This window comes from Xiphophorus hellerii, chromosome 13 (genome assembly GCF_003331165.1).
Source record: "Xiphophorus hellerii strain 12219 chromosome 13, Xiphophorus_hellerii-4.1, whole genome shotgun sequence".
Lineage (NCBI taxonomy): Eukaryota > Metazoa > Chordata > Actinopteri > Cyprinodontiformes > Poeciliidae > Xiphophorus > Xiphophorus hellerii.
This window is the reverse complement of record NC_045684.1, coordinates 15,067,295-15,088,085: the sequence shown is the minus strand read 5'-3', so window position 1 is coordinate 15,088,085 and position 20,791 is coordinate 15,067,295. Positions and strand designations below refer to the sequence as shown.

The window sequence follows — 20,791 nt, the reverse complement described above, 5'->3', positions numbered from 1 at the left end:
AGTAATGATTGGGGCATTTTGACAGTCATATCCCTTTTGATATTGGATGTGAGCAGCTAGAAGGATTTTTGCTCTTTTTGTTTTCTGTCGGTTCTGATGTGGGGTTTTTTTGTTTGTTGTTAATAAACTACGACCCCCAAATTCTGCCAAAGGAGGCTTCATGGATGCAGAGCAGAAGAGGAGGAAGTTAAACCATCTCTCCCATCAATCACAAGGTGCAAGAGTTACATTCATGTCCCTACTTTCTAATCATCATCTAATTTTAATAACTCGTGAATGTATATTTTTCTTCAACAATATGTCATATGCATACTGGAAGTACCATCTTAATTTTAAAATGGGAAATTAGTTTTAAAAAAAATAAAAATAAAGATAATATTAAAACTCAGCAATATCCATGACCATATCCAAGCTTAAATTTGGGTCTAGTGATAGTAAGATTGTAAATCACTAAAATCTTTTAATATTTCTGGATTGCCGATATTTACAACTAGAAAATAAGTAGTCATGACTGGTTTTAACTACTTTGGAATATGAAAAGGAAATTTCCGCTCCGCCCTCGAGTCATCAATTGCAGCCGTCGTATGCGCTGTTGACATAAAAGGAGCGGACCCACACGAAGCATGAGAAAGTTCCTTCCAGAGCCCTGATTGGTTAACGTGCAATGACGTCACGCGTTAGTTACAACTCTCAGGAAGCGGGAACACGCAACGTCGACTTCAGTCAACTTTATCACGTTGGTTTGTCGAGCAAAGTAAGTCCAACCAAAAAAAAACACGATACCGTGTGCTTTGTGCCAGGTGTTTCTTAAAACACAGCAGTATCGATACTTTTTGCCGGGAAGAGCTAAATGAATGATCACTAGGAAAACTTGAGGATGAACTTTTCGAAAAAAATTAAAAAACTGACCGTTGCTCGTGCTCTGCTAGCAAATGGTGTTTAACTTTGCCTAACATGACTAAACTTATTAAGCGTCAAATGCTTTAATCTTTCAGTAATATGACACGAACATATTTTGACTGTTCCATATTGATTATTAGTTGTAATTACGCTTTTACAGGAAGGGCTACGAGTGAGCTGTGGTTTATGTTTATGTTCATATGTTAACGGATTTACTGACATTTTTTAACATCCACCGCAATAACACGCGAAGCATCTTATACATGGAAATTTTACATGTAATCTTTTGGTTATGGTGAGTCTAAAATGATCTTTTTAAACAGAGCACTAAATAGTTGTAATAGGTTGGAATAGAAATGTATTTTATTTCTATTCCCACAGTGGGAAAATGAAGGTGTACCAGCATCAAGTGAAAGGCAAATCTGAAAACTAAGCAAAAAAAAGGAAAGATTTACAGCATAAAATAATGTTCTGTAGTTATTAAAATGGCACTCAGTTTAAAAGAAATATGCAACTGAGTAGGTTAAATTAACACGACATGCAGATCTGCTTGCATTGATCTAAATACCATTTTAAGGGAGGCAATATTCTACAAAAATCTCAAAGTCAAAGAAAATAATATAGTAAGTAAATCACACTAACCCTTTGTTGTTGTGTTTTTAATGGACCGTAGAATTTCAAGTTCAAAATTCTAGTTATTCTAGTTCCATAAATTTAAATTTGATCACATTTTGTGATGTAACTAGCATAAGCCTCTGTTTATTTTATGTGGTAATTAACGCAAAGTAATTTAAATAAAAAATGTATTGTGATTTGTGGTCCAGTGTGTTTTAATTTATTAAATACTGAAGTGTATCATAAAACTTCAGTTATAAGTATAATAAGATATTTCCAGTTTATTCTATTATCTATTAAGTGCACAATAATTAAGATGTTGTGGCTATTGACAGGGATCATGAAATTAAACTTCTGTGTTAAGATTTATGTACTACAGTTCTTAAATAACAATTTTTGTTCAAACTAGATTTCTTCCTGTCAGTTTTGCATAGATTTAAGGTGCTCCAGGAATTTCTCAATATGTCTATCAGGTCAAAATTATTTCTGATATCTGCAAATGATACAAATTTTCATGTAGTTTAAAATTATTCGATTATTTGTTATCATTACATAAATAATTAATAGTTTTGAGCCCAGTTCTGACCCCTGGTGTAGACCATAGGTATTCTCCATGCATGCGTTTATTAACAGAAGTTAATCGCCTGTTGTAATCATAACACCTATGTTTTGTACTTGCTCAATCTTCACAGATCCAAAGTCACACACATGGCAGGCAATAAAGAAATATGGCAAAAGATTGGAGAGAGCTTTGTTCAGGAATATTACAACCAGTTTGACAATACCAACAGGATGGCACTTGCTAATCTCTATGTAAGTTCTGCATTATGGCATAATTCTTATTGGTTATAAGAATTATAACCAATAATTGTGGGATTTTGCTTTAATCCCACTCAACAATCCTCCGTTTTCTCCCCCTCAGTCACCCAGCGCCTGCCTGACATGGGAGGGCTCACCGTTTCAGGGAAGAGAAGCAATAGCTAGCAAGCTCGTGGTAAGCACATTGTGATAACAGTGTTGATATGAATCAGAAAAATGGCTGCATCCAGTCTCAATTATTGAATGCACCTACTAAGAACCAGCAACTCTCCCTATTTACTAACAAATGATTCCTGTCTTTGAGTCGCTATTGCTAATTTTTAAAATAATTTTATGTTTTATTCTCAGAACTTGCCTTTCAAGCAGATCAAGCACGTCATTACAGAGCAAGACTCCCAACCAACTATCGACAGTTGTATCCTCATCATGGTCTTTGGACAGTTAAAGGTAAACCAGTCAATAATAGCTTATCGTTTTCAGGTGGTGCCACCATCACTTAAAGTTTTGCCTATGAACATACTCTGACATGTTAAGTACACGTGCATAACACGTGTACATAACGTGCGGCTAACTGACTCTTTTGGATTCAAGTAATATTTAAAATTTAAAGTATCTTTAAATCTCAAGTGTCTTGGTGCCATTTTGCTCCCATTTTACTTTTGAAAAAATTATATTTGTAAACTGGGTAGGATTTTCACTGGCAGTAGCTTTATACCTTGGTTATAAGTGGTGCTATCTAAATGTAGGAGACATTGTTGGAGCATTCTTTTATTTATTTATAAATATATATATATATATGTATATATATCTTTTCCAGTGATGTGGTCGTTACTAGAAATGTAACCTAACTTTAAAACAAATTTTTGCAACTGCTTGCTGGAGATTACTTGCGGCAGTATTTAAATGAAAATATATTTTGTTTTGTTTTTTTTCAACAGGCGGATGATGATCCACCGATGGCCTTTCATCAGGTGTTCATGCTGAAATCCCAAAATGGCGGATGGGTTTGCACAAATGATGTGTTTCGTCTGGGGGTGCACAACATACCAGTGTAGTGATCTGGATTTTTTTATACAACCTGTTCTGAACTGACTTTGTTGTTGTTCTGCGATATGACAGGACTGTATGGTTGAATGCTGACAGTTCAATCAATTAAACATAAATGCTGTACTTGCTGTGTTGTTGCTATGCAAAATAACATTCCTTTCAAATTAAAGAATTTAGTATTCTAAACTAAAATTGTTTTATTATTATTATTATTTCATTATATTATAAATATAAATGTAATGTCTGCTATAAAGTTTTGTAATATGTTCCATTATGTGGATGTGGTTTCGTTACGTCACATGTCAAGTATCTTGCCGCTAGAGGCGCTGTGGTGCTCCGTGTGGCACATTAAAAGGGTTATGGCTCCGAGCTCCAGATAGCAACAAAACGCAGTTTATTCGTCGAAAATGACGCCGAAGGTGAAGAAGTCCTCACAGGAAACTGGACACATAAATGTAAGTCGACAACCTGATCGTTGCTAAGATATGTGAGCAGTTTGTAAAATAAGAAGACGTTTATGTAATCATTGGTTTTGGTTTAATGCTGACATTACCCCTAACAGGAGGCCTGATAAGGTAGAGTTATCGTTGAAACTCGTCGAAGATGTTGGATTTTTGTCAGGTAGGAGTGTAAAAACAAGGATTTTTGTCAGCTCTTGGTCGCCGTCGGTTGACAGTTTTTGGGTTGTCAAAATTTAAAAAAATAATAATAATTATTGAATCTAAATTATAGCTACCATCCAGTGAAAATAAATGTGATTAAGTTAGTATTTTATAAACATTAATAGACTGACTTCAATGTCGTGTCCTTTGTTTTGAGTCAGTGCGCAGGCGCATAAGAGGTAGCTTTTGTAATTAAAAGGAAAACATAAAGTTAGTGTACAAGGAGCTCAAATCGAAGCAGAAAAACAATGAAGTCATAATTTGTACTTTGCAGAACGGTTTCGAGGAAAAATATGAGGGTCATCAAAGTGGTACGGAAGCCGAGGACGAACCTCTTCTCCGGGAGAACCCCAGACGGTTTGTCATCTTTCCCATCCAATATCCGGATATCTGGAAGATGTACAAGCAAGCTCAGGCGTCTTTCTGGACGGTGGAGGAGGTAATTACTAATTAAATATCTTAACTAATTTAAATTTATTTAAATGAGTGTATATATGTGAATATATAATAACTTAATGACTAAAAGAATATACTTTTTGGTACCTAACAACAGCTTTGAAATATTTGTCCTTAAATAAACACTGACTAAAGTATTTATACCACTTGACCTTTTTTACATTGTGATATGTCGCAACCACAAATTTATTGGGTCGACTAAACAAAGTAGTGTATAATCATAAAGTAAAACTATTCTTTGCTAATTACTCAAAGTTCCTCAGGTCAGGTTAGGTGCTGAGCATCTGTGATTATCAATTGGATTCTTAATTGGATTTTGACCTGGACTTTGTCTTGGTCATTCTGACCCATCAATATGCTTTGATCACATCATTCCATTGTAACTCTGGCTATAATGGAATGATGAGGTCAACTTGCTAGATGGTTGACCTCTGCTCCATGTTGAGGCATTTTGCAGTCATTAACAGATTTTCTTCCTGGAATCCTCTGTAGTTAGCTCCATTCATCTTCCTATAAACTTGTACCAGATCATCTGTACCTGCTGAGAAAAATTATCTCTTAGGCATGGCGCTACAAATATCATGCTGAGGTGACCTGTGAGTTCTCCTACTTTGGGAAGAAACCTGAAATCTTTACGAAATCTGACTCTGAACTAGATTTTGATGTTTTTCAGGTTGATCTCTCCAAAGACTTGGTGCACTGGGACTGCTTGAAGCCTGAAGAAAAACATTTTATCTCGCATGTTTTAGCTTTTTTTGCCGCCAGTGATGGGATTGTCAACGAGAACCTGGTGAGAAGGGGTGTTCCTTAGCTGTAATAAATGCTATTTATTTTATAGATGTAACCTACCATGTATTTAACCTACTCGATTTACTGTGTAAGCAAGCCAACGGTGGCAGTTTTCAAAGCCATTTTGTATTTTATAGTAAGTGATTGTTTTGTGTGTGAATGTGAGCGGCACATTGATTGTTTTCCCGGTGGTTTAACGGTATTTTTGGGGTCTCAACAGGTGCAGAGGTTCAGCCAGGAAGTGCAGCTCCCTGAAGCACGCTCCTTCTACAGTTTCCAGATCCTCATAGAGACAGTTCACTCAGAGATGTACAGCATGCTCATCAACACTTACATCAGGGATCTGAAAGAGAGGTCAGCAACCTATTTGTGATTCTGTCTCACGTTCTGCATCCTGGAAATTTTGGACGTATGTTTTTCTATTTTTGACTTTAAATTGTTTTAAATTACTCCTAAAAAAAAAAAAATTCTTGAACATGCACCTGTTAATCAGATTTGTAATCTTCACTCTCAGCTGCATCCCCAGACGCAGCAGCTTTAATGTACCCACAGGTCCTAAGCTCAACTTCTTTTTATTAAAAAGAGAAAACGATAAGAAACGACAACAAATCTTCCTCCTGTTGCAATGATTTCATTCTGCATATATATATTTTGCAATTTGTTCCTTGCATCCTATATATTTTCTAGCATGACAAAGACAAAATAAGCGTATTCTCTCACACACATTGTTTAAAGAAGCAATTTCATATTAACATTTTATTACTGACTTACATTTAAATATAAACCAGTTCGTAGAGTGAATCTCAAAAGTATACACACTGACAACCATTTTTAGTGATGAAAAGAGTGAGTTCATGATGGATAATTAAAAAAATTTTTCCAGCTTCATTGTCAGACTTAAATAGTATAATTCAAATATAAAACACAAACAAAGCAAGCTTATTTTTTTAGGCCACAATAAAAAAGTAATATTTGACACTAAAAACAACAATTGTGTATTGTCAGAATAACACCACACATGATGGCAGCATCATTCTTTGTGGTCTGTTGTCAGTTTTCACCCAAAATCCTCACGTGTCTGCTTGGAAGCCGAGTGGTTTTATTTTTTTTAGCATCACAGTGAATCCAAGTAGATTCAAATTCAGATTTATTTGTGTCCCAAATGGGTAATTGATGTTTCAGCAAGTATAAAAACTGAAAGACAAAGTATCAAAGTTTCAAAATAAAAACAATAAAACATACCAAAAAAGACATCAAATATAAATCATGATGGGAAGAATACAGCAGTGTGTATCATTGTCGACCAGCAGTTGCTGCAAACACTAACAAGTACAAGTACATGCCCAAATCTGCAAAAGAATGACTTTATGGACATATTATTGAGGCTTTGGAATGACCTAGCCAAAGTACAGAACTGGATCTGTCAGAGAATCTGTTGGGTTTCTTGAAAAGGGACATGGACAAGAGACATCCTTTCAGTCTAAGAGATTTGGACAAGTCAGAGTTGGCAAAATGCGACACACTGATCTACTCCTGCCAAAGAAACTAAATGCTTTAAAGTTTCAGTGCACTCTTTCAACTTGCTGTTTTGCAGCTAGATTGTACTGTATTTCATTGTTGCAAGTTTATTTTTAACAGATTTGATTGTTTTTTCAGTTGACCTGTACAGAAAATAGCATAAGCATTATAAGGGTAGAAAAAGTCACTGTCACTGTTTAATTTGACGCTTTGTGTGTTTTAGGGACCGTTTGTTTAACGCTATTCAGACCATGCCGTGCGTGCAAAGAAAAGCGGATTGGGCCCTCCAATGGATAAATGACAACAAATCCACCTTTGGTAAACCATGACACTTCCAATAAAAGATTACTGTTGACTAAACTCTATATGGAACATAAAACTCAGACTAGAGGAACTTCTTGTTTATGGTAATTCAATAGGAGTTTTCTTTTCTGTGTTCACAGGGGAGCGTCTTGTGGCTTTTGCAGCAGTGGAGGGGATTTTCTTCTCAGGCTCATTCGCTGCTATCTACTGGCTGAAGAAGAGAGGCCTCATGCCAGGCCTTACCTACTCCAACGAACTCATTAGCAGGGATGAGGTGAGGTGGTCGCAAAATTTATGTTGGGCAAACTTTTAAAATATTTATTTGTGGGCGTGCTGTGGTGGCGTAGGGGTTAGCGCGACCCACGTTTGGAGGCCTTGAGTCCTCGATGCGGCCGTCGTGGATTCGATTCCCGGACCCGGCGATACTTGCCGCATGTCTTCCCCCCTCTCCTTCCCCTTTCCTGTCAGCCTACTTTCATATAAGGGACACTAGAGCCCACAAAAAGACCCCCTAAAGAGGAGGGGAAAATATATATACTGTATATTTATTTGTGATTTCACCTGGAAAATTGTTGCAATGTAGCATAGGAAATTATATAATTGTTAGTTTTAAATCAGATGCAGATTTCTGGTAGGGACTGTATCTTCTCAATGTCCTAAAAATAATAAAATAAGACACATTTTTCACATTATTTACTTAATTGTTGCTTGAAATGTGAAAAAATCTCTCTTCTTCCCTGGTAATCCCTTGCTACGCAGGATAATGTAAACCTCATTTTCCAGAATAAGAAAATGGGTGGAGAGTTCGATTTGCGTTTGAAAATAAATTCCTCTATACAATAAGATTTTGTCTGTGGAGGCTTTTTAAACTGCATTGTAAATGTTTAGGCATTTGTAGCATGCCACATAACTTTTGTTTCAGAAAATTAAATAATTGGGCGGTAAGAGAAAATGGTCTTAGACCTGGAGGCAAACAAAGATGTTCAAGAAATTCAGGCGTTCCATAAGCCTTCCACAAACAGAGGGAAAACCTAATGTTTAAATTGGTGTGTGTGGTTGTAACTTGCGTAGTCAGCTACGGCAACGCAGCCTTCGCTAGGTGTCCGAATAGTTGGATGAAAGTCCTGGGACCTACATATGTGAAAGATGTAATCAGTATGTCTTTTCACTAACTTTTTGTTTTGTTTAATAGATTTCTGTTTTTGTCTTGATTTTGCGTTGTACAGCACTTTGAGCCTAGCTTGTGTTTAAAGACTTTTTTTTTTCTTTTCCCAGGGTCTGCATTGTAACTTTGCCTGCCTGCTGTTCAGCTACCTGCTGAAAAAACCTTCAGAGGACAGAGTCAAAGATATTATTAGCAAGGCTGTGAGCATTGAGCAGGTGGATAATATAATGTTATGTTGCAGGATTTTGGTGTCTTTATCCTGTCTTCTTGCAATATTTTCATAAATGTTTTGTGTTTTGATATAGGAGTTTTTGACAGAGGCCTTGCCAGTCGATCTGATTGGAATAAACTGCTGCCTCATGAAGCAGTATATCGAGTTTGTAGCCGACCGGCTGCTCGTTGATCTTGGATCGCCCAAGGTAATTCTTCCAAGTAATCATAAAACATGTTTAAGTCAGTCTAAACAATGTCAGTGTGATCTGTAAGAAGTGCAATAAAAGTCATAGTCCTTTTCCTGAAATGAAAATATAAGAAAATACTTGTGTGAACCATTAAATAATATGGGTATTTTATTTGTTAATGAAAAATGTGTAATCGGTGAGAAAATGAGTTTCTTTTCCTCTTTTTTTCTTTAAAAGGTTTACAATGTGGAAAATCCTTTTGACTTCATGGAGTCCATTTCTCTTGAGGGAAAAACAAACTTCTTTGAGAAAAGAGTAGCAGAGTACCAGAGATTCGGAGTGATGTCAAGCATGACGGACTGTGAATTCACTCTGGACGCAGACTTCTGAAACCAAGGGAACACTGTCATTACTGTCCTGGTTTTCACAAAGCAATCACTCCCTGAATTACATTTGAAGTTTTCTTTATCCAAACAAAACAAAAGCTTCTTAATAGGTGTTAAATTGGGAAAAATACAACCTCAGATAAACAACATATGACATAATAATATGACATAATGCTTGTATAATAAAAGTGAAGCCTTTTCTTGTTGTTTATCTGGGATTTTATGTATAATTTTTTTAACACTTACTAAGACGAAGCTGGTTTACATTTTATGGTAAGATGTATAGCCTTAGAAATTAAAAAAGGCATACTTTATTTTTTGTGACTATTTGTTATATTTGATCTATTTGTATTTTCTTTGGCAAAGTGGACATTAGGTAAAACATGCCAAAGTTTTATGTTTCCTTTAGATTAAATCAGTTTTCATTATGTTGGAAAGTTACTGTTTGCTATTACTTCTTCACACAATTAACAACTTGTAAAGGCAGTATGGAAAACGAACCAAATCCTGAAAGCATTTTTGTTGGTTTACATTTGGTTTACTCACTTTAACAGTGTACTTTGTGTTTCTATGGTCATAAATTATGCGCGAGTCTCCAAAGACGATTATATTCCAACTCATTTTACATTAAACGGTGATTTTTAAACAAGCCTACGCCTCCTGTGGTGTGGTGTTCTGGATCATGGCTTGGTTGGTTTTGTTTCAGGCTTTTATATTCAGTGAAATATAGTTTGCGAATAAAAATCAAGTTTTGTTGGAAAAAATAAGCTTATGTGCTTATTGCTAGAGCCTACACCAACATTTAGTGAAAGATTGGTAATAAATATTTCTGTTGTACATGAGTCAAATAATTGGATTTCTAGACAGCATGTCAAGCTTATGTCCAGAATTTTTTTTGTAAAATCAGTACAAATTATTTATGCAAGTTCTGCTTTTTTTAAATTAATTGACTATGGTAATTTAGTTAATTATAACTAGAGTTATAAAGAGTTTAATTGCCCCCGACCAGTTTAGTTATTGATCATCTTGTGATGTCATCAACACAAATACAAATAAAGCAGAATGTTAGCTGTTGGGTTTTTTTTTTCTTCTTCTTGATTTTGCTTTTTATTTTACATTTGTGAAATCTATGGGTTTAAATCAGTATTTTACTACTTAACTGAGTTTGTATGGTTAGTGGGTGTTTGTTAATGGAGTGAAAATACCCCAGTGGACAGTATCTAAGTGCTGTGAATGGAGTTTTGATTTCTTGCAGCGAGATTAGATTAGCCACTCCTCCCACACACGGATGCGGAGTAAAATGAAAGCTAACAGCTAGTGCGGTTTGTTCGCATTTTTTTTGTTTTTGTCAAACATGGCTGGGGACTTGCGGAGTTTCGCGCTGGAAAAAGCCGAGCTGCTCTCTAGCCGTTTACGGGAGCTGGTGTCTTCGGGACAAGGCTTGGTTCGGGCCCAGTTCGGAGTGGATCTGGGTCTGAAGCCCGAGCTGTACCCGAGCTGGCTCATCCTGTCAGCGGCGGCGGTCGGTCTGCTGCTGCCGCTGCTGCTCGGGGCGTCCTGGGCCGCTTTCTGCGGCGGCGGCGGCGGCGGCGGCGGCGGAGGGCGACTGGTCGGCAAAAAGCGGGCTTCCCAGGTCAACCAAGGCGGCGAGGAGACGGGAAAGGCCAGCGCTAATAATAAAAGTGTCAAACCAGAGGAGCCGAAAAAGAGAAACAGAAAGAAAACCGGCGACAAGGTGAGGAAGTAGGAATGAGATGTCTCATCTCAATGGCTGAATGAAACAAGCGATTTTCCTCAATGTGTTTTACTAAAGATGCTCTCTCTAGTGGAGAAAAATAAATAAATAAAAGTAAATATAGCTATATTTGTTTACAACAGCTACCATTTTACGCTAGTTTACCTCAGCTGCCTTCCATATAATAAACTAAGCATGAGCTTGACGCTCACTTTGTGACCATAGATGAATTACAAACTAAAGAAAACAATAATTCTACCTACAATGACTTAGTTAATATGTAATGTATACAATTTCTGTTGGAAAAAAATGAGAGATATGCTAACTAGCTACGTGTTGCTAACTGACACGTCACTGATTAGGTTATAGCGCCCAGTAGTGATAGCCTCCATTAATAAAACCTCCTTCGGGTGATACTTCCTATAGCAACATATTCCTTTCTGTAATAAAAAAGACTCTTGGAAAAAGACCTCAGTGATTCAATAAAGAGTTGAGGAATCCTTCATTGTTTTTTTTTTTTAAGTCCATGCAAATAAGTAAAATCGTCCTGAAATACGACATTTGCACAGATAAATGAAAACTTGTCATCAGTTGCAGTGAATCCTTATTTGTCCCTCATGCCAATGTTAGGATACTGATCACCATCTGTAACAGGTGGGCATGAAAGACAGTCAAAGTCAATCCAAATCCACAAAATATGTTGTTGGCATGCAGGATTTTAATGCAAATTACTTTATATATCACAGTTGACCAAAAACTGTATCCAGCAGATGTTGATGATGACCCTGACTGGCCTTCAGTCATTCAGCCCCATAAGTAAGAGTGAGGCACTGGGTACTTCATCCGTTTATAGGGCCACATGTGCCAGCCTTGTTTCTCCATGTGCATCACAATACTATGGCTGGTTTAATACTGTTCCTTCTTTGTATAACTTTTAATAGCTGATGATCATTGTAGACTGGGAACAACTCTGCAGATCTGCAATTTTGGATATAATCTGTCTCAACCATTACATTTGGTGCATGTTAAACTCTCTTAAATCTGTACTTTTAGCTGTTTCTGCTGCTGCTTTAGCACAGTGTTGGCTTGTTGTCAGTGCACTGAGGAAGTGATCATCAGTGTTATTTACTTCACTTTGTCAGCTTTAACAGTGTTATGTTGCATGACGTAGCTTGATTAGCAAATGTACGGTATTTACAAAGCAAACTGACAATAGCTTGTGTTTTGTTTCATGTCTTTGTGTTACAGAAGACTCAGTCCAATGGTCAGCCGCCGGTCGTTGCTCAAGAGGAAGTTAAAGAGATTGTGGCAGCTTCAAAAACAGCTACACATATTAAAGCTGTTAAGGTAAGACCAAAATTAAGGGGAATCGAAACTGAACAAGTTAACTACAAGTTTTATTTGATGGTTTGTCTTGTAATGGTCTAATTATTGCTTCAAACTTTTTTTGTTGTTGATTTTCAAAATCTCAGCAGGTGCATGAGGTGCCGCCCCCGGTGCAGGTGAAAAAAACCAAGAAGAAACCTAAGACAGATGTGAAACCTGTTCAGGTGTTGCCCACGAGTGACGTGAAAGAACCCGATGATGGTGCGTCTCCACTGGAGGGGTTGTCACTTTCAAGCCATTTATACTGTTAGCCTAGGCTAGCCCCTTGTAATATGCAGGGATATTCCACCTACACTTGAACTGCAAAGCATATTATTGAGATTTTAAATGATAGGCTAACATTGTAAACTGTTCATAGGTTTTTACAAAAAATAAATCTTAAAAGTACCTCAGAGGTTTGTTTGGGAACATTAGTGAAAAAACCCTCAGAAAAAATACAAGTTAGGAATGTTAGGTTATGAAACAAAATTCCAACTTTTAAATATGCTATGTAGCAACTAAACTGACAGACTAGGCAAGAATAACATTATAGCATTACTCAGAGGTTCCCCTACTAACAGGACAAATACTCTAAACATGCAATCAGAAAAAAATGGAAAGATTTAAATCAAAGTCTGACCCTAAATTCATTTGTGAATTAAAGTTCACAGAGGCTCTCCAATACTCCTACAATGCACTTGTGCAAATTAGTAAAAGTCTTAAAAAAAGTTTATTCTTATAGAAGGTTGTAGTTGCTTAATCATTCCTTGTTGCTTCGTCTGTATTCCTCCAAGGTGCATGGGAGACTAAAGTCAGCAATCGAGAGAAGCGGCAACAGCGAAGGAAGGACAAAGGTTCAGAGGATTCTGGGAGCCCGGGAGGCGACAAAGCTTCTAAGGCCCACGTCGAAACACCTGCAGCCTCAGCAACGTACAAAAAGAAGAGAGGAAACAACGGTAATCATCCTCTGAAGACTAAATTCATTGTTCTCATTGGTTTCAATAAGAGAATTTGATGCCACACCCAAGTTTAAAGTGGTTGTTTATACTCGCTAACACAAGCTTTATATATTGAGTATGATGTCGCAAAGTTGATATTGACACATTATTTGCTCTATATGTGATGCAGAGAACCAGCATTGGAGACCGAACACAAAGGGAGACGGAGCCAGTGGGAAAGGCAACACTGAAACATTGAACTGTAAGTACTTTTCTTAATAAGTTTTGACCTGTTACATCTTAATGTCGTGGGAGATAAACTTAAGAGGAAACAAATAAACATTTAAACTTGAAATTCTTTTGTTTCATTTTGAGTTGTGCAGCAATTCAAACAGCATGAAGCACCAGTTTAACAGCATATTTATCTAACATAACGATGCTTTGAATGCCACCCAGGATGTCTAGCAGCAGTATCGCAAGTCATGCATTTCCCTTTTTTGCTACTTCTTTTTGTAGCTTCCTCTGCATGGAGAGCAGAGCCTACAGTCAATGGTGAAGGCTGGTCTGATGTTCCGTTGAAGGCCTCTGGTCAAGCTGGTTCTGTGGAAAGAAAGAAGTGGAGCAGCATGCCTCCATCTGCACAGTACAGGTCCCAGTCTGACCCCCGACCCTGGGCTCAGGAGTCTCAAGGTACCACTGCTATTCCCGTGTACTTTCACATATTGTATCAAGAGTTTATGAGACGGATCAGCAAAATAGTGCGTAATTCAGTTCAATTCAAAAGTACTTTATTAATACAAATGCAGAATAAACAGGAATAGGAAAAGTCACACATGATTCCAATATTTTTTTACAAACTGAAAAGTGTGGCGTGTGTTTTTTCTTAAAGCCGCTTAGACACTGCCCGTCCTTATGGCTCAGTATCAGTCAGATTAAATGATTGAGTTAATCTTTGAACAAGCGTGTTCGAGTTTTGGTGCGATTGTCAGTAAGATTTAGGTCTGGACTTTGACTGTACTGTGTAGCTGGCAACCTGTAGCTCAGGTTGCCATGTTTAGAGTCGTCATCCTGCTGAAAGTTGAACCTCTCTCTCAGTCCGAAGTCTTGAAGCCGTTTACAGTTTTTTTTTCTTGCCTGTCGAAGAAAAGCATATCCACAGCATGATGCTGCCGCCACCGTTTTACACCGTGGATGGTGTGTTCAACATGATGTGATAGTTTGTCCACCGCAGCATATAGGCAAAAAATATTCAGTTTGTGTCTTAGCTTACCAAAGCACGAACTGCAAACGGGATTTCTTATAACGCTGAAGGATTTCATTGCACTGGATTTTATTTAGGGGTGTCATAGTAAGGGGTGCTGAATAACCATTCAGGTTGTGGCTTTGTGACTTATTAAATCTCTTCTAACTCTAATAGGATGATGATAATTGACAAAGCATAGCATCCGTATCAACTTTGGAGGAGGTTGTTTTTTTTAAGAATCAGTTAAAAATACAAGTGATAACTTAGCAGACTGTTGTTCTGTTATTGACAAATATAAATCATAGTAGCATTCCAACCATATCTCTGTCTCCATGTGTTGTCAACAGCCGCCTGGAGCAGCATGGACGGGAAGATGAAGACAATGCCCTTTTCTGTGCTGCAGCTGAACTCTGCAGGTTGGTGCTAACTGATCACATCTACTTCCTGCTTGTTCTGTCCAGGAAATAAAAAAAAGAGTTTCATAATGAGCCAGAATAGATTTTATAGCCTTACAAAATGAATAATAATAAACCTCTTTCTCTCTTAGATCCATTATCAAATTCAGCTAAGATGCAGTGGGCCAACCAAACCATTGTTGACGATCAGTGGTCAGGAGTCAGTGAGTAGCCACTATTTCTTCCTACAGGGCACAGCCATATAAGTGACTGCAGCTTGTTTATAAAGGATCTGTTTGTTCTTCTTTCTGATGTCTAACCTGCAGCTCTCTGCTACATGTTTTCCAGAGGGGATGGCAGCAGATTCCTCCTCTGATTGGAATGCCCCAGCGGAGCACTGGGGAAACTACGAAGAGCCTCCTGTACCGGTGGTGGTGGCAGCAGCAGCAGCAGCAACCCTGCAGAAGGATCAAACCAAGGTTTTATACTTTAATACATTCCAGTTGCTGTTGTTCATACTATATATGTACACTCACAAGTTGTAGCTCTGCGCATATCTCAGTTTTGGGTTCATGGTTAGGTACTAGTTTGGTTAACCAGCAGAAAGGAACTGGTACTGAATGCTTTGTTTGTTTCCTGTTCTTTTAAATAGACACTCTTGCATGGACGAACATAGAATAATAAAGAAATCATCCATGCAAATGAGGGGCTCTGAGGTTCCAGGCCGCAGTTGAGATGTTTGTAAATTTACTTCAAAATTAAAAATATTTTTAAACTTTTTCATTTTGTGTTAAACAGCGCCCCCTACTGGCCATGTGTGAAACAGACCGTTTGATGGAGACTAAAAATAAGATGAATCACTTTTGTTTATGAAAATATTTCAGAATTAAATAAGAGTGTTTTCTTGGTCTGCAAAGGAGAAGTAAATAACTTGATGAAAATTGGGGTAAAAGCTAAATGCATTCCTTTTGGGGCATTTGGTAATTGTTTTTGCCTATTATATTTAACAGCTGTCTTAGAATATCATTAAAAAGTTAATTTATTTCAGTAACTCAGTTCAACGGATTATAGACATGGATTTCACATGGTGGCTTATTTAATTATTGCACTTTTTCCTTCATCAAAGCTTACTCCTAATATTTATCCATGATTCCATGTCAAAACCCTTGTTTTGATATTTTTTTTATGTAGAATTCAAGATTTAAAAAAAATAAATACATTTATGGCAGGTATCAGAAGATGAGAAGGACACTGACGATCCCTCAGGTGGAGCAGCCAAGTCTAAGAAGAAGAAGAAAAAGAAGAAGCAAGCAGAAGAGGAGCCTGCAGCTGATGTTCAAGTAGGAAATGCAACACAAATACTTTTTTTTTAAATTAAAATATTTAAATCAGATTAATTTGTAAAAGTACTTGTTTTCTTGTAACTTTTCTTGGAATTGTTTGATTATAGACTCCAAGTGCAGCTTCTATACTCAGCGCAGCAACCAAAGTCCCACAGCTTCCTGCGCTGCCGCTAAATTCACAGAATACCAGCATATCATCCTCTCAGAGTGAGTTCAGGCTCCGTTAATCACAATGTAGTAACAATTTTCTCTTTTTTCCATATATGCTAAAAATATTTACTCTAAACTGACCTCTGCTGTTTTGCCTTCTGACAGAGAAGTCTGAGCAAACCGTCGAACCTCAGAAGCCCTCCCAGAAGAAAAAGGTCAGAAGGGAAACTTGAAGGAACAACACAAGTCTATTCAAATGTTATGCAAATGATTAAAAGTGTCTCATGCAATAATTACCAGGTACAGTTTCTGTCTTAGATGTGTAACTTTTTAATAGCGACAAGAGGACAGCGAGCAGCAGATCTAACATGCTGTATAGGAGTGAAATGTGGTCCTATGGACTGTTAATTGTAACTAATTTTGCACTATTTGCTAAACTGCAACCAGAGGCAGAGTTTCAGGTGGGATTTCAGTAATGCTACATGGTTAATAGTTTTGCAAATATATTTCCATCCTTTTTTTTTTTGTCCAGCAGGAGTGTGTGTAATTGTTAACCCAAAAACTACAAACGCAGGTTTTAATTCTTTTTTTTTTTTTTTTTTGTCTTGCAAAGTCTGAGTTAGGCTGGCCGCCCTAAATGATGCACTTTGTTTTTGTTGCTCTTCCACTCCCTCTTTGTGATTTACTGAAATGCTTTATGCTGAAGGTAGAAGGCTCTGTTTAGATTTTGGCTGAATCTTAACAATGCAGAGCCCAGATGTTCGCTAACGGACTCAAGAGTTTCGTTACATATTCATAGATTATCTGTTTCGCACAAATTTTTCTTGTTAGTTAAAGAAAATATTCTCAGTTCTTAAACAGAAAGTAATAGGACATATTCAACACCATTTTATTGTAATATTACAGTTCCATTCAGAAGTTTACATACATTCATTATGGACATAAATGACCTATTCATGTACCTTTAATAATTGATTTGAACTGTTCTTGTCTACAAAGTCCAGCCTGTACACAAGGTTTAGTGTACAGGTTTGAATTTAGGAGGATTTTTCCAAAATGATACAAGCAAACTCAAATATTTATGCTCTCCCCTTTTTAATATTTTTATATGTTTAATATGTTTTAGTATCAGTCAACCCGTTTAATAATTCTGACTGGATATATCACCACTCTTCCTAAGAGGAATGGCAGGTTTCTTTTTATGTTGTTGGTTTCCTGATAACAGATCAGCATAGTCCATCAATTTGTAATGAGGTTGAAATTGGGGCCAATTTCAGAAGTTTGTTGCAGACAGCTTAATCCATTTATTTTTATTTTTATGAGCAGTCTAACATCCAGCCAGAAATATGCCAGAAGCTGTGGATACTCTGCAACTTGCTAGGGGATTTTAAACAAACATTGGTGGGGTGACATGTATAAAATATATATGTGAGCAAGTATGTATAATTTTGACCCTATGGTAAATTCAACCATAAGCTTCTAAGTCTTGTTTTTAAATTGAATCAAAGCTGCCTGTTGTATAGATACATGGTGCTGTTTCTATTGCGTCTATAAAATCCCAACGTTATCCTAACATTTACGCCCATAATGACCGAATGTCGGCGTCAGACTGGAAATGGAGACACATTTTTAGGTAATCTTTGAACTAGAGAATACCTGTGGGAAAACTTCTTGATTCTATGTTCTACACCATCTTGGTTTGCTTTTTTTTTGCTTTGCTAGAAAGGGCAGAACATTTCGATGAACTCTTTAATATTTCATGCTTCCATGTTTGATATAGACTGCTTCACTCTTACTCTAAATCAAGCGTGTCATTTTTCCTCGCACCGTTTAATTGCAGCTAAATGTTGTAAGTTAAAGCATTCCAACCTGACTACTTTAGACAGTAAGGGTAATTAGTAAAAGAAAAAAAGCACTTACAATATGTGATCTTCTATAAATGTAGATTTCATCCATTCCTTTATGACATTCCTCGACATTCTTCATGTTCAAACCATCCATCTTGCGGATTTTCAGATGAATATGGTCTTGATATATCAGTACTTCTGAAATTTCTGAACTTCAGAAAGTTCAGAGTTATTTCCACCTAGCAGTACTTGTTCAATAACTATCTTTGGCTTTAGCTGCATTTACAAAATATTGAAATTTGCTGCATGTCGACAAATTAAATTTCCTTGAGATTGCAGTGACTGGTAGAAGCCACCAGGAGGCAATGTAACTGAGGCTTGAGGTTGATGGAGTCAAGGCGATAAATGCTGTCTTTCTATTTTTTATGAAAGTTGTCATTATGATTAAGTCTGTCCTTTTCTAAGTAGCTTGTATGCTTTTTTTTTAAATGCGTTCTTCTGCTCTCTAAATGACTTTTTACAAGGATTTCTTCCATTTGTTTCCTAGAAAAAGCCACGCCATATGTATAGATTGTAAGGGCTTTTTTCTAGTTTGTGATTGCACTGTGCAGAAACCTGTATAGTTTCTTTTTTATTGCGAATGAATTGTTTTTAAACGGTTTTTTCCAAATGTGAAACTTTTTTTTTTTCCAAAGAATGAAGGAGAATTTTTTTTTTTAATAAAAAAAAAACAAACGAATGAAAAAGAGCTTTGCAAAAATGTGACATGGAGCAGTTTGAACTCTTCATTCAAGTTGTTTGAGCGTATACATTTAAAAGAAATTAATTTCTACTGCCTTAATCTGCCGTATAGAAAGTTTCTTGGAATCCTTTAGCTTCCATCCTTTTGCAAGTTTTTATCTTTTTTCTTTTTTTTTGCATGACTTTGGTAATAATATTTGTGGGAAACAAAAGAGACAAAAGACCAGTCTTTTTTTACGTTAACTATTTTGTTCTAGAATACCTCTTGTTATAAATACCATAACAGCTTTATGTTAGAAGAAAACTTGCAAACTTCCTACTTTTTATGGGCATCCATTTTTTTCTCTCTTGACTCTTGAATTACTCTTGAAATATTAAAATGTTAATTGACTGGTGTTGATTAATGTTTGTAGGTCTGAAATGATGCTACACTGTGGATTCAGGTGCCCATTTTGTTCCCTTTTTACCAATGAGTAAAATTATTTCTTGTATTTATACAGTTGTGTCTAGAAAATCTCGGATGATTTTGTTAAGGACATCATAATGATCTTTCTATGTATGTTCTGGAAAGAATTAAATGGGAAATGCTTCATATCATTTTGTGGATTTTATTGTGCCTGATTTTGACATGTGATACAGGACCCTCCACATTTCTTGGCACCCCTGGTATGGCAAAGCAGTTTCAGTTGTTCAGAAGACTATTTGAAAGTGTTTAACCTAAGCATACAAAAAGAACATCAATAGCAAGAAATATATTAGTGTCACGCTTATTTGGTGACTAAGGGGATGTGGTTATGTGTATAAACGTATGTATCATCAGCATACATGTCAAGGTAGGAAGACATTATATAAATATTAGATCAGATTGACACGAGAATGGATTCTTGTGGCCTACAAGAGAATCTCACCTACGTTTCCATTCTATCAGTATGTTATGATCAACTGTGTGAAGCTCAATGTGAGTCTTTGATGTGCAAATGAGTCAGAATAAATTAATTTTCCATTGCTGTACCATAATCTCACTCCCCCAAAAAATTTGACAAATCCAACAGGAGGGAAGCCTGTGTTTAGAATTTTTTCTGAGTTTTTATTTCAAATTATGCCACTTCCATAAACATATTTATTTTAAGGCTTTTCACATAAATAAGCTAAAACTGACGACATGTTTTGGTGCAAATCTATGTCAGCAGCCATGCTCTTCCCCTCCCGAGACCGAACTGCTGCCTCAGTCAATGTGTTGAGGCAGTCGCGTGGCATGTTACTCGCACAACCTGACCCCCTTTACTGCATCTCTCTTTCTCTCTCTGTCTCTCTCTCTCTCACTGACTCTCTCACTCTTTTATCTCTTAGTTCATTTAGGATTTAGCAGCTTTTAATCTCTTACAATCTCCAACATCTCTATGTGCATTCAGCTGCACCACAGTGGATCATCACAGCGTATTCTAACAGTGAGAGGTCGCGCTGTAATGGCTGACTGCTCAAAAACGGACTCCTCCTGTTGCTTTTGTAAAAATGGAGTTCCACTCTCATGATGCCTGAAATTCAGACGTCTCGCCGATTGAAAGCAACAGATGTTATGAACTGAATTTAAAATATCTAGATATGAACTAGATTTAAAGTACCTAGTAATATCTGTGTTTTTCGCAATTTCTGATAACTGAGAGAAATAATTTCAAGAGTTTGGACTGCAATGTCGGAGCCCCCTCTCTGCTATGTAGCGGTTCAAAACATGAAAACAGAAAAATGGACCTGAACTTAGACATGTTTGAATTGTGCTTGAGCATTTAATGAGGAAGCTATGTCATTTCAGAAGAGGAAAATCCCCAATCTGAGTATGACGCAGTTCACCTAACAGAGCTTAGCCCTGTGTTTACTGGTGGCCCAGCTGTCCGGCTTGGTTTAGGCCATCTGCACAGACTGACATGAAATGAAGTCCAATCCCTCACTTCAGATGTTCCGAAAATTAAAATATC

At 36.9% G+C, this 20,791-nt stretch overlaps 3 protein-coding genes across 4 annotated transcripts; all 3 read left to right on the top strand.

The window, feature by feature from the left end:
• The first annotated feature begins 626 nt into the window (after window positions 1-626).
• On the top strand, window positions 627-3,573 carry LOC116730671 (nuclear transport factor 2-like). The gene is made up of 5 exons (XM_032580035.1): window positions 627-754; window positions 2,208-2,328; window positions 2,438-2,509; window positions 2,683-2,781; window positions 3,273-3,573. The coding sequence occupies exons 2-5, from the start codon at window positions 2,224-2,226 to the stop codon at window positions 3,387-3,389; spliced, it is 393 nt and encodes a 130-aa protein (XP_032435926.1). The 5' UTR covers window positions 627-754; window positions 2,208-2,223; the 3' UTR covers window positions 3,390-3,573.
• A 115-nt stretch (window positions 3,574-3,688) lies between these two features.
• Window positions 3,689-9,711, top strand: rrm2b (ribonucleotide reductase M2 b). Of its 2 annotated transcripts, XM_032580032.1 has the most exons (10): window positions 3,709-3,836; window positions 3,944-4,002; window positions 4,318-4,482; window positions 5,173-5,289; window positions 5,509-5,642; window positions 7,030-7,124; window positions 7,250-7,383; window positions 8,385-8,489; window positions 8,580-8,693; window positions 8,913-9,711. In XM_032580032.1, the coding sequence occupies exons 2-10, from the start codon at window positions 3,985-3,987 to the stop codon at window positions 9,063-9,065; spliced, it is 1,035 nt and encodes a 344-aa protein (XP_032435923.1). In that variant the 5' UTR covers window positions 3,709-3,836; window positions 3,944-3,984; the 3' UTR covers window positions 9,066-9,711. The 2 variants fall into 2 exon arrangements, with proteins under 2 accessions (XP_032435922.1, XP_032435923.1); XM_032580031.1 differs by lacking the exon at window positions 3,944-4,002 and having other exon boundaries at window positions 3,689-3,836.
• A 600-nt stretch (window positions 9,712-10,311) lies between these two features.
• Window positions 10,312-19,415, top strand: mtdha (metadherin a). The gene is made up of 12 exons (XM_032580030.1): window positions 10,312-10,796; window positions 12,045-12,143; window positions 12,269-12,383; window positions 12,956-13,117; window positions 13,290-13,361; window positions 13,616-13,789; window positions 14,690-14,758; window positions 14,890-14,961; window positions 15,086-15,216; window positions 15,967-16,077; window positions 16,188-16,287; window positions 16,396-19,415. The coding sequence occupies exons 1-12, from the start codon at window positions 10,416-10,418 to the stop codon at window positions 16,461-16,463; spliced, it is 1,554 nt and encodes a 517-aa protein (XP_032435921.1). The 5' UTR covers window positions 10,312-10,415; the 3' UTR covers window positions 16,464-19,415.
• Window positions 19,416-20,791: the final 1,376 nt, after the last annotated feature.

Excerpts from the sequence above, each read along its gene's own strand:
- mtdha (XM_032580030.1), top strand. The coding sequence starts at position 10,416 with ATGGCTGGGGACTTGCGGAGTTTCGCGCTGGAAAAAGCCGAGCTGCTC. Across the intron at positions 10,797-12,044 it reads GAAAGAAAACCGGCGACAAG|AAGACTCAGTCCAATGGTCA; the intron begins GTGAGGAAGTAG and ends TTTGTGTTACAG. Across the intron at positions 15,217-15,966 it reads TGCAGAAGGATCAAACCAAG|GTATCAGAAGATGAGAAGGA; the intron begins GTTTTATACTTT and ends CATTTATGGCAG.
- rrm2b (XM_032580031.1), top strand. The coding sequence starts at position 3,789 with ATGACGCCGAAGGTGAAGAAGTCCTCACAGGAAACTGGACACATAAAT. Across the intron at positions 7,125-7,249 it reads TGACAACAAATCCACCTTTG|GGGAGCGTCTTGTGGCTTTT; the intron begins GTAAACCATGAC and ends CTGTGTTCACAG. Across the intron at positions 8,490-8,579 it reads AGGCTGTGAGCATTGAGCAG|GAGTTTTTGACAGAGGCCTT; the intron begins GTGGATAATATA and ends GTTTTGATATAG.
- LOC116730671 (XM_032580035.1), top strand. The coding sequence starts at position 2,224 with ATGGCAGGCAATAAAGAAATATGGCAAAAGATTGGAGAGAGCTTTGTT. Across the intron at positions 2,510-2,682 it reads CAATAGCTAGCAAGCTCGTG|AACTTGCCTTTCAAGCAGAT; the intron begins GTAAGCACATTG and ends TTTTATTCTCAG. Across the intron at positions 2,782-3,272 it reads TGGTCTTTGGACAGTTAAAG|GCGGATGATGATCCACCGAT; the intron begins GTAAACCAGTCA and ends TTTTTTCAACAG.